This window comes from Brachyistius frenatus, unplaced genomic scaffold (genome assembly GCF_029030835.1).
Source record: "Brachyistius frenatus isolate BFR_SWC_R1_liver_20210118 unplaced genomic scaffold, ASM2903083v1 Contig_36, whole genome shotgun sequence".
Taxonomy (NCBI): domain Eukaryota; kingdom Metazoa; phylum Chordata; class Actinopteri; family Embiotocidae; genus Brachyistius; species Brachyistius frenatus.
The window spans coordinates 3,027,335-3,040,462 of record NW_027210635.1 but is presented as its reverse complement, the minus strand read 5'-3'; the positions used below and the strand labels follow the sequence as shown (position 1 = coordinate 3,040,462).

At 42.3% G+C, this 13,128-nt stretch overlaps 1 protein-coding gene across 1 annotated transcript; it reads right to left on the bottom strand.

Annotated features, from left to right (window-relative positions):
- Positions 1-5,804: 5,804 nt before the first annotated feature.
- adsl (adenylosuccinate lyase) lies at positions 5,805-13,046 on the bottom strand. Its single transcript, XM_069701417.1, has 12 exons — positions 12,779-13,046; positions 9,636-9,839; positions 9,408-9,452; positions 9,071-9,150; positions 8,200-8,371; positions 8,041-8,087; positions 7,725-7,815; positions 7,545-7,614; positions 7,302-7,449; positions 6,909-7,089; positions 6,254-6,430; positions 5,805-6,014 (listed from the first exon to the last, which is right to left on the bottom strand). Exons 1-12 carry the CDS (start codon positions 12,920-12,922, stop codon positions 5,928-5,930), a joined length of 1,446 nt encoding a protein of 481 aa, XP_069557518.1. The 5' UTR covers positions 12,923-13,046; the 3' UTR covers positions 5,805-5,927.
- Positions 13,047-13,128: the final 82 nt, after the last annotated feature.

The following is a 13,128-nucleotide window of genomic DNA, read 5'->3' as shown; positions in this document are numbered from 1 at the left end:
TGACTCAAAAAGCACACGTGTGTACTGGGTTAGCTGCAACACCTGAACACCACATGTTCAGTGTGTAAAACATTTTAAAATCAATTATACACCAGGTAGTTCCGACCCAGAGATCTGATTGGTCAACTGAACATTTGGAACGTGCTCAAATCAGCATGACGTCACACCATGCTCATCACTAAAAAAAATATCACCCGCCTTCTCAATGGGAACATATAATTGGGTTTGAATTTCAAATAATATGCAATATAATGTTGTTTTTACTTGATATATGCCCATTAAATGTGACTTATTTGGCAAAATAGGGTCTCTTTTGGTCCTTTTTGTCGCTCCGCGGCGCACCCGTAACGTAACACTATGGATAGTCGCGCACTTAAAATGATAGCGGCGGCTCACTTCACCGGTTTGGTTTTTAACACATGACGGTGCTAAAAATTGTTTCTATGTGCTGTAGTTATTCAGTTTGAGAAACGATCTTTAGAAAGCAATAAAACGGACCAAAAATCGTCTCTGTTGCTTGGATCGTTACTAAGGGTCGGCCTACTTCCTGGAGTGGTAAACATTGCATGCATTACATAAGAGTCTATTGACGTGAATGATCGTTTTCCAGTTCTTAGTCATACCCCATGTATTGCCATGGAAACGGAGATCGCACCAACAAAAAGTTGTATATTTTGAGAGCGAATTACCTCACAATACGAATCCACTTTGATTCCATATTTTATTTAGTTGGTGACTTGTTGTATAAAGCACACCATCTCGCGTAATATTGCTTAATTCAGAAAAACATTCAGAACCAGGCTGAGAACCGCCGAATGTTTCCTGCCTCAAATGTGAATAAAGAGTTTTGTCTTCGTCGTTTCTTCACATCTGTCAGTTTAAATTGTCTCGTTGGCAGAACCACGAAAAAGTCCCCACCTCCTCACATATCACAGGATGCCAACAAGCGAACAGACACATGTATGTACATATGAGGGCGTGCGGACACACACACACCGACAATACATGCCCTGATCCCTGCCCCGCCACAGGCTGAAGGTCACTCTATCGACCCGTTATTCTTTATCGAGACAATCTGTTCCTAAGTACCACAGCTGGAGCGCCCCCCCCCCCAACACCTCCCTACCCCCCCCCCCCCCACCCTCCCACATTCTGCTGCCTCCTCTGATAAGGCCAAACTCTCCTCATTGTCTGATAACATAAATATGACACACCAACACACCATCTGAGGGTCCCTGTCTGCACCAGCCAGCCTAATTATATAATTATCCCTTGTCTGATGGTGCCTGTGCAGCTGAGACGAGGGAGGGCCTTTGTGTGGCCGCTGGAATGTGGTGCACTTGGCATTTTTCAGCGAAAGGGCAGTTTTCTGGAAGCCAGTGCCAAAGCGAGGAGCGGAGGGTGAGATCACGGCTGCTGGTGCCCACTCTTCTTTTTCCCTCTCTCTATCACACAGTCCATCTTTCTGGGACTGTCTTGCCTCTATCTCTCTCTGGATCTGGCTCTCTCACAATCTGCACAATCCCATCTCTCTCTCTCTCTTCGTCTGCATCTGTCACTTAACTCCCCATCGTCCTCCCTATAAGCCCTCAAAACTTTGGCAGATTCTGCGGTCTTGCGGATCGAGTGGCCTTTCGACGTGGAATGTGCAGGATTTGGCTCTCCGATGATAAGAGCTGACAGGTCACACTGTTACAGAGAAACCGAGCGGCTTGAGGCTCTGCCACTCCGATGTCTGATAGGAAAGCATTGCTTTTGTTTCTGCTCAGAAGCTGTTGCGGGGATAACAGACACTAGAGTGCGAGCAGGTGTTCGGCCAGATTACGGTGTAGGCCGAGAAAGCACGCCTGCTATTACCTCCTTCTTGAATCAAAGTCAAGAGCAACAAGGCGGGCATCACATAAACCATGTTCTCCCACACTATAATAGACGATCCAGACCTTTTTCTGACATTTAACATGAAGGGCCTCCCAGTATTTGCACGTCGCTACTGGTGTTTTTATGAGTTGTATTACTTTATCAGAGGCCTTTATAGTCACTAATGAAAACAGCAGGTTTAAGGGTGTTTTGTCGCCAAAGCTCTGCTTCTGAATTCCTCTGTATTAGCTGCTGTATAATTCAAGAGCATTTTGTGATTTCGACATTGTTAGCAAAGACTGACTGTGCTTTGGAAATTATTTTAAATGCTCCCAACATCTGAGGTGAACTTATGTGTCGAATCCTTTAAACAGAGGTGTGCATGTCAGCATGTGCCAATAAAAGTTAAATTCCATTTGGCCAGTCAGCTGCAGTAAATAGGTTCAGCAGAGACAGCATTGTGTGGGTAGAAAATCTGCAGCAGCAACAGTGGTAACTAACAGGACTTGAGAAATTCCCATAGAATTCCGAGCTGTCCGTCTGATCCCTGTGCCCGCTCATCAAAGCCCCCCTCTGGTTATCACACAGCATGGAGTATGTGAAAGAATGCTGTCAGCACGTAGTGGGACACTGGGGGCCCAGTATTCCCATCTCCAGCATTCCCCCTGTGATTTTTTTTTTTTTTTTTTTAATGACATCACTAAACGATACAAACAAAATTGAAAAGTTGATGATCACAAAGTGCCAACAGACCCCACAGGACAACATGTTTAAATAAACAGGGAGACTTGGATGAGAGAAGGAGTTTGCATGCTTGAGCCAAGATGAGGACCTCTCCCACTATCAGCCAGGCTATGAGAGCGCCATTGTTTTTTCCATCTCAAATAGCCCTGACAAATTGAGCTGAATGTAGAACCTCTGTCTAAACTAGAGGCATCTTCCAAAAACATGCTGGCACAGCACCAGAGCTGCATTTTCCCATCAGTGAAACGATCCGTCGGCCAGCATCACCCAACAGCGCCCCTGCTGGCCAATGCTGTTTCTAAAGATATCAAGAGTAATGTGTAGGTAAAATGTTTCAATAAAGTGCAATTCAACTTTAATTTCAGCTGAACTGCAGTAACATTAAGTTTGATTAGTATTTTTCATCAGCGACTTTGGAAAAAAACCTTCAAAATAAAATCACTTAAAATGTATCTTACAGTTCTCTTTATGTATTAAGTAATAACAGAACCCTTTTTTCACTTGCTAACATTTCCTTTATACCTCCATCCTCCTTTTCTGTTCCCCCTCTTTCATTGTATTATCCAGCTGACAGGTGGTGACTGAGACAGAAAAAGGACCAGACTTGTCCTGGTAATCACTGTTTACGCAATAATCATGCGTTCATTTCACATCATGGAGATGAAGACTATGTTATGCCATGTGAAGTCGGGGATACAGGCTGGGAAAGGTCAAGAAAAAAATTGCATTAAAGAGTTTTATTAGTGGTAATTTTGAATAGAATTCAAAACCCTGTACAGAAATAATGAAAGTTCAATGGTGCCACCATGTGTTGGAATGCTAATATTGTTGTAGATAAACTTAGTGATGACATCCAGCTTAAACTATTGTTGGAGCTAAATTAAAAGTCTATTGAATTGATAAACAGAAAAGTACATTTTCAAGTAAAGATGCCAACATTTCTATACTCTATCTATTCATAAATGTTCAGGGGCTGAAAGATTGCCCAACTAATTAGATCAACTGCAATTTGATTGAAAAAAAGACATGTCCAGGTGTGGCAGACCCCACCAAGCATCAGACCTGAGATGGTTGAGCCTGAAAGGTTAGATACAGCTGTACTCAGAAGGAAGCCAAGTCAAGGAGGAAAGGCATGAATGTTTCCGAAAGGTATATTTGTCATAAACTGATTGCAAAGTGGTGTAAGCAGAGGGAGTTTAGGGAGCATACACATGATCTTATTTCTATGTAGCAAAGTTTAAGATACTTTTCCTGTTTGTCCAAGAAGGACTACATTAAAAAGATAAAGTAAATACAAATAATGGAGCGGAACAGACACAGTACTGTATAAGAAGAAATCATTAAGAATATAACATGGAGCACAGTGTCAGCTGTTACCTGGAATTTGCCGTTGAGAGATTAGATGAATCCCAATCCAATGGTGGAAATGTTGGACTCTCTATGGTAACCATAGTTTCTAACCAGCAGGAAACAGATCCCTTCCACTCACAGGGCTGCTGGAGACAGACAGAGAGAAGATAGTGTTTACAAGAAAGTTTAATAATCTGCCCAAAATCTAAAAAAAAAAAAAAAAAAAAGAAGCCAAAAATCAATGAGAGTGAATAATAAAATAAATAAAAAAATCCTTCAAAGGCTTCAAAGAGTGACTTGACTGCTACAGCCTTAAATAATGGCAGCTTTAAGATCATTTACAGTAACCAGACCTCCTACTATTGAGCGGCATGAATATATTTTAATGTTCACCTTTAATGGAGCAGATGTTGAAGATCTGGGAGAACAGATGGGTTGTAATGTCTACACTACCTGAGAGCAGATTGAGAAAATGTCATTGTTATTATTCAGTATTAATTTGTTAATCACTGAACTTTTATGGCATTTTGCGCTATCTACTCAGGGAAACCAGCAGGGTTTTGAAGTTCCTTTGATGCTTTGACCTCTCAGCAGCAGGCTGTCTTTACACTTCATTTACTCTTCATCATCTCTCAGGACAGAAAGGATTTATACCAACCTGACATACAGGACACCTTCTGTTAGGTCGACTGATCAGTTTGTTGCAGCTGCTGCACATCTGATGGGAAGAAAACAAGGATATCAGAACAAGTTTTTAGCAAAGGTAAACCACACATGTCCTGGTTCTTCTTTTACAACTTTTGTGGAAAAACATAATTGGTAATCAAGGTAGAAGCTAAATACAGTGTCAAGGACAGCAAAGCAGAACGGGAGCAAAGCCCACAGCCACATGCAGTAGTACAGCTGCCGTTGTATTCATATGGAGGTAAAGTTGCAAAAACAAAACCAAGTGGTCAGAGGTAAAGCAAAAATTCACAAAGAAGAGGAGAGGAAATCATCTATCCCCAAAAGTTAGTGTAGAAATACAACTTTAAAACATGTTATAAAGTTCATAAGAACTGTGTGAGAGAGGAGACATGTGTACTCACTCTGTGCTGAGGAATAGTAATAATAGTTGTAGGTTGTGAGGCCGCTCAGATCTCCAGAGTAACTCTTCTCCATTACCACAATGACACAGCAGTACATGGCAGACATAACTGTGCGTTGTCCCAACGTTGCACGGTCAAAGAGATGAGCCAACTTGTCAGCAATATACCAGAAATACGATCACTATGTTAATGTACTGTAGGGTATGTGGTGTTTAAGATTAGTGATTACTGGTGAGGGAGGTTACTATTACAGGGGATGAATAAGGAAAACTAAAATGTCCACAATAGTTGAATGAGTTGAGATTCTCTACAACAAACAAAAACACTGATCAAGTGAGGTATGGATTTATGACCTCATGTACAAGTTTGCAGGTTTCCTATCCTCCTATCCCACAGTTCACCCTTTCCTTTCCTGAAAAAAAACCTTCTAAAAATAACCACTGAAACAGTCTCAGCAATCACATTCAGGTTGTCTGTAGGATTAATCATGAATGTTAAGTAATGAGTAAATAAATAATCCACTAAATGAGTATTTATTAAAAAAAATACCTGTTGTAAAAGCCCATGAAGCACATATAACCTTTGGTTTTTGTCAACAAAGAGTTACTATAATAATTTAACCACTACAGTATTATTAATCAATGTTTGTTTTAGTTATACGTCATTTAAAAATGTAACACTATGTACTGTACTGTTTTGAGTATGAACACTATCTTCGGTTCCAGATGCAGCGGGCAGAAATATAAACACTAAAATAAAAAGAACGGAATTCAACAATTTTCTTTATTGACATGTATCACAGTGTTCACCGTGGCCAAACACTACGATGAAGTCTTTTCCTCTTAGCCTGTGCGCATGTCAGTGTGGGTCGGCAGGCATGTGTGAGCTTTAAAGCTCAAGCTCAATCTTTACATCCATCTTAGCCTTGTAAGGCTCCAGCAGGGGGCGCACTTCTTCAGACAGGAACCTGGCTACCTGGAGCGGAGAGGGGGGGGAAGAACAACAAAAGGAAATGTGACGCAATATTAGTTTCCGCAGCTGTAAAGATGTGATTTGAAAGAATGAAATCCCATCTTTTATTTACGCTTTGTACACTAGGAGGCGATAGTGAGTAACTCTAGCATCCCGAATTTTGTAAAATTGCAAGCTCTCCCAAATATTACAGAGACAGGTTGAATTTGCATGAACTATTGTAATTATTGTTTGTGTTGTACCTGCTGTGGAGCACGGCCAATAAAGGTCTTGGGCTCCAGCAGGGCGTCCAGCTGCGCCAGGATGGGAGCAAAGTAGGAGTCCCGCTGGACTCTGGCCAGCAGGTCGTTGTCACCACCTTCCTGTTTGACAACAGCTGCTGCCTCCTGGGACAGGACACGGATCTTCTCGTGGCAGTCCTAAAGGAGAGATGCAGAAAAGAAAAAAAAAGATGGAGACTCACAAATAACAGAAAGTGCAACTACACTCACACAGATGTAGCTGACTTTATACAACTGATCTAGTGTTCAAACATAGTTGTGACACCTTTACTTCTTCACCTGGTGGCGCTCTATACTATAATTTATGTATTAGCCTTGCCAGTCAGATTTTGGCCTCATTTTGGCAGTTTGCCAAGTCATGTTTGTTTATTTCTAGTCAGACTCACAACTGAGACAAGAAGACATTAATTATTCAGGAACATAGTTAAAGCTCAAAAACTACTTTTTACAGAGCAGTCACTCAAGGCTGAACACAAAACCTACCTATATATATCTGGCTGCGTCTCTCTTTTAATAAAAGAACAAATCGATTATCCCTTTAAATTCAAATATTGGTCATCGTGTCGATTCTGACTTTCTCACCGAGCAGTGTCCCTCCCTCAGCTCTGTCTCCTACCTGTCTGTTTCCTCCAGCCTTCACCATGGCCATGATGATGTTCTCCGTGGCCATGAAGGGCAGCTCGTGGCGGATGTGTCTCTCGATGACTTTGGGGTAGACCACCAGACCCTCTGTGATGTTCTGCAGGGTGCTGAGGATGATGTCGGCTGTGAGGAAGGACTCGGGCAGGGAGATCCTCCTGCACACGAGCACGGGGGTGAAAGGAGTAAATATGTAGAGGGGGAGAACCAAGCCTCAGCGTACTCTCAGTCAAATCACATCTTAGCTATTTGAAATGGTTCATACTGTGTACTACTGGACATTACTGCATATTTCTGAATTGAATGTGACATCCATGACACCATATTAACGTAAAGTACAATGAAAATGTTTTCTCTGGGGTTGGCTGACCTGTTGGCGCTGTCGTCCAGCGTCCTCTCCAGCCACTGGACCGAGGCCGTCTGCAGCGGGTCGGCCACCAGCGCCACCAGGTGTCGGGCCAAGCTACAGCAACGCTCTGAGCGCATGGGGTTCCTCTTGTAGGGCATGGCACTGGAACCTGGAGGGGGGAAGGCAGCTTCATGCTGAGGCACGAGTTACACTGTTTAAAGCTTTTGAATTTCACAGTGCGACGCAAGTACTGAGTGAACGAACCGATCTGCTCCTTCTCGAAAGGCTCTTCGATCTCCTTCAGGTTGGCCAGCAGGCGGATGTCTGTACAGATCTGTACAGAGTGACAAAGTAAAGGGGACAAGTTCACGTTTAATGTTAAATTTAGGTTAAAGGAGGAGGTTTACCACTAGATGGAGACATTTCTCTGCGTCTCCAGCTCACCTTGTGAACAGTAGCTCCCAAACTAGCCAAGGTGGACACACAGTCTACGTCCACCTTACGGCTGTACGTCTGTCCAGTCACGAGGTAGGCTCTGGGTGAAGACAGGAACAATATTAAGAGGGCTTCTAACAAAGCCAGTCCCTATAGCCTGTTAAAACACCTCCACCCTTATTTTGAAGCAGGTTTTTAACTGTTTATACAGAAACTTTGCTACAGACTGGATTTCAAATCCTTCCAGCTTGTGTTATAAAATTAAAAAAATTAAAAACACACTTCTTCCATTATTATGGCTTCACTGAATATCGGAGTAACTTGCTTTTTGAAGCCGGACATTTCTGTCACCATCCTGTCAAGATCTTCCACCTGATGGCAGAAAATGAGAACAGACACATTTAAATCCATGAAAATACAAATATTCTCATTGCTGTCATCACTTACATGCTAATTTATTACCTGATGATTTTTTTTTTTATACCTTGTCATGGTCCCCCTGGAAGAGCTGCAGGAAGCTCGCCTGGGTGCCAGTGGTCCCCTTGACCCCCCGGAAACGTATGTCATCGCGGGCTCGCTGCAGGTTCCTCATGTCCATGACCAAGTCCTGCAGCCATAGACACGCTCGCTTCCCCACCGTGGTTAACTGGGCGGGCCTGTGAAGAGAGCAGGAAAGTGGCCCGGTGGGTGAGACAGGAGACAGGGAAGATGTTTTTTAGAACAAGACTGGGTCAAAACCTTCCGTGACATCACCCAGTGGTTTGTGAACTGCTGTTCTGAGGCTTGATATCGCCATTTCTGCCGTCGCCATCTTGCTATTTTGGAGCCAGCGGTGACCATATTTGTACGAGCTGGGGAGGAGCGAGCGGTGGATCTGACTCGATCTGACTGGGAAACTGAAGACGCCTATAGTGGAAACTTGACTGCATCACAGGTCTGTCAGTCACACAGACACGCCCCTAAATATATCAATCTTTGAGGCCTAATATCAAAGTAATTAAGGACTTATTTTTAGATGGATTTCCAGAACACTGATCAGAAGGAGCAAATTTAGCATGTGACACCATATTGACTTCGGATTTCATGAGAGAAGTTGAATGGGAGTCTATTGGAGCCAGAGGGTTTTTGGAGCCAAACCCTAGTGGCCCTCGGTGGAGACACGCAAGTTCTAGATATGACATAATTATGAGAAAGAAGATGTGAGAGTCCCAGGCACATGGGAATCCACGGGTCAGTCAGTGACAGCGTTCATAGTGCTGTAGGGATCCAACAAAAGAATCAGGCAGCAATGGAGTGCTAGGTAAAGTCATATGGAAACACTGCATATATGGCGATGCAGCTGTATTCAGACTCACTGGTAGTGTGTGAAGCCAAGCGTGGGGAGGTCGGCGTATTTCTCTGCAAAGTTTGCCAGCCTGTCAATGACTCTCGCCAGCTGTAAGAAAAAGAACGGAGAGTTTTAACACTGACTTATTACATAATACCCATACAACCCGAGCATGTTAAGTTTATGTTCAGTTTGTATTCTATGTGCAGAGTAAAGAAAGTGAACATTAAATTACTCTGGTTATTATTTCTACATTGTTGACTTGATAAACAGCTGAGGCTTCCAAACAGAACAGAACAGATCTGACTTAACAGATGCACAACTGGGTGGGTGTGTATGTTTTCCGGCAAACAGCTGAGCCTCACCTTCGGCAAAAGGATGTCGAAGCCATCGCGCAACATAATGAGATCCTGAGGAAGAAAAACAACACAACGTGAAAAACTTTGAAAGCAAAGCACTTTGTCCTGGAGAATAGTACAATTCTATCTTCAAGATCGGAATTGTGTCCTCAAAGGCAAACAGCTAGCGGTCGTTCCTTAGAACTACTGAGATTATACAATCGATTTTGTAATCAAACAAACAATCATACTTACAGTGTTGTCTCCCACGTAGCAGGAGGTGGCTCCCAGGTGGATGATGGGAGCAGCAGTTGGGCAGCAGTGAGCGAAGGTGTGGACATGAGCCATGACATCGTGCCTGAGCTTGCGCTCTTCTTCGGCCGCCATGGCAAAGTCAATGTCCTGCGCGTGACTCTCCATCTCCAGAATCTGGTTGTCCATGATGGGCAGACCCAACGCCTGAGGAAGACAACGATGAAGACACAGAGACGGTGAGACGGAGGAAGAATCAATACAAGCGAATGTGTGAAGTTACAATTTAATCTTAAAAAAAAAAAAAAAAGAACTCAGTGCGTCTGGCCATTGGTACAGTAGGCATGTTTAAGTACTTCCAGGGTTGCAAGTTCAACTAATAATTATTGTAAAAGTTACTTAAGATGCTGATTATGTTTTCAATTAATCATATGGCTTGCATATGGCATTAGAAAATCATTTGAATGCTCAACTTGTTAATGTTGACATCAAAATGTTCTAGAGCCTAATATCATGTCATCCAATATCGGGTTTTGCCCTAACAAGTCATATATTCCAAAATATTTAATGAACTATAATTTCAACAAAAGAAAATCAATTTTCACAAGTGAGTTGATTAAAAAAGTGAATGTTTCCATGTTTATATATTTTTTTTTAAATACTTCAATCATTTGGATATGCTTTTTTTTTGTAGTGTTGGCTCTTCTATCAAGTTATATTTGGTAGAATGTAGGAAAATCAAAAAAATGTGTAACTTCCTAATATCTGCAAAAAAACAAATCCAATACTGGTCGGCCTCTAAATCCTACAAACTGAACCTTTAAATGTTTTCAACATCATTTGGTTGAGCTGAGAACAAACAGCACATTGTTGCCATAGGTGACCTTGTCTGTCTTTTCCACAGTCTTGACAGACATGTGTTGTTCTCATGAGGAGACTCAATATCCTAATTAGATTGGGACTTTTTTTTTTTCTTTTGGGATACAGCGGTCATGTGATCACGACAGGACTACAGAATGGGCTAAATGAGAAACTGGGTTCAATCACAAAAGTACCAAAGTCCCTCAGCACTGCAATACAGTTGAGGACCTAAACGTCAACCCTTGGTGGGTCGGGGGTCAGACTGCAAGCAGGCCGGCTCAAAGCAAATAGGGACTCAACACAAGATATCTCAGTTCAGAAAATATAAATATTTTTGAGGGTAAAACATCCTAAAGGCTGCAGAACTTCAGCTGGGCGAGGCTCGAACCAGCAGAAAGCAGGCTTTTATAGGCCTTGTACTGTGTCTCTTGTACTGTGACATTCTCTGCTATTTACACACAGTAGCAGCAACTGGTCTAACTTCCCCTGCACAGAGAGACCGTAAGCTAACCCCCAAAGGACATCTCATAGTCCAGAAAACTATCAAAGACGGCTCTGGTCCGTTCCGATTAGTGTGTGTGTGACTGCTCATGTGAGGGGAGTCATGTGAGACAGGCCCTGCCACCAGTTAACTTCTCCGCCGGCCTCTTTAATGAGACGAATGATGACATTACAGGATCTGCAGAATGTTCGGGCACTTGTGATGCCTCCGTGATAACGTCAGCAAATGTTAATCTGTTGAAATCACCAGCAACTGACTGATTTATTGGTTTCTTTCTCATATATAAACCTTGACTCTGACATTTTATGACCTTTATTTAACCAGGTAAAATCAATTGAGAACCAATTCTCATTTACAATGATGACCTGTCAGCACAGTCCACACAGTGACACAAACAGCACAGATACAAAACATTTTGAGCCAGGCGATGGGCCGGGGGACCTTCAAGGGATCAAATAGCTGGATGGTTCAGGAGCTAAATGTCAAAAGTGCTGTTATGTCGCTTCTTATTATTTAGAGGCTGTAATTACAGACTTATGATGAGCAGCCAAACGATGTTCGAAGCAACAGATATGTATTTTAAATTGTAGTAGCCAATCCTGACTGGTAGAGTGTAAGAGGAGCTTCTGATGAGGACACGCAGAGGGCGCTTCCCAATGCGAGACAATAACGCATGCTACTCAGAGAACCGGGGTTATGTAAATTACCTAAAGTTATTCTTAGCCATCAAATATTTCTTAGTTCCACTTTCTCCAGTGTGAAGAATTCTCTTTTTTCTGTATTTTATATCATCTCAAATAGACAAAAAATTAAAAGTTTTGGACTCTTTGCCACAAGACAAATCCAGACATTTGAAGTAAGGCTGGGAAATATATGGATGTCATGGTGATATCATGACAGAGATATCGTCTCAGACGTTGGATATCGTGATACGGCACAAGTTTCCCGGTTTGTCTTTTCCACACTGTGGCAGGGGTCTCCAACCGGTGGCTCGGGAGCTGCTGGTTGACTATGTGTGTGCCGAGTATCAATTTGTTATTGTTCATATAAAAGAAGCTCAATAAGTAGTAGTAACATGTAAATATCTTGTCAAAGGGTTATCCCTTCAACAACTTTAAAGCTGTCCCCTTGAAAATGCTAATCTAAATTTGTAACTTTTATCTGTTGAAACAAAAGCAATTCGGTGAAAATAACCTTCAAATCATTCAATAAAACAAACATTTATGAGGTGGAGGCCTAATGCAGTTTTGGAGTCAAGCAGCTTATTATTTGTTATCTTGGTGAACTAGGGTATGAGTTTCAAACATACAGTGACTGATCCTCTCCTTGTAATGGTATTCTTTATTTATGAGTGAATATTTACGGGAAAATATCCCAATCGCATTTAAAAAGTCAAACACGGTGATTCAAAAGTTTGTAAATAAAAGTTCTAAAATGTTTAAAGAATTATATTTGGTCTAAAATAATGAATGAAATGCAACCTCTTTTTGGCCTGAAGTTGTTACTTCATACTATTTCTGCTTGTTGTGACACAGCTGCTCAGTCAGGACCTGAGAACTATGCAGACAGCTCCGCTCTGCTGCTCTGGTCCTCCTTCAAAACAAAAAAAAAAAAAGCACCTATATTTAGAGCAGGAAACTTGATCGTGCTCTCTGAAGCTCTCTAACTTTAGTCCAGAAGATTTCTCAAGAGTTTGATACTAAAAAAAATTAAAAAAAAAAAGCGGATAAATGCAATAAAAGCACTGACTGGGTTTGCAGCTCCGCGCTACAGTGTGACAAACCTTCTCAGCTTTAGCCAGGTAGATCCACAGCTTCCTCCAGGTTGTGAATTTCTTCCTGTCACTGAAGTTATAGGCCATTTCCTTGCTGGCATATCTGGACACCAGCGGTGAGCGATATTTCATGAACTCGTCGGCCCCGTCCATGTTTCTGAGACGAGGTTGTTTGAGCTAACACAGATGTTTGCTCTGTACCTTTCGACACACACACACACACACACTACTAGCCTCCTAGCAGCCGACTTCAGCTTGTACCATCACATGGACAGGGAAAGCTTCTTTTTTTTTTTTTTACGACAGTTATGGTCGACATACGGCGCGCGGTCTGAGTGGGACACTTGTAACGACGTACG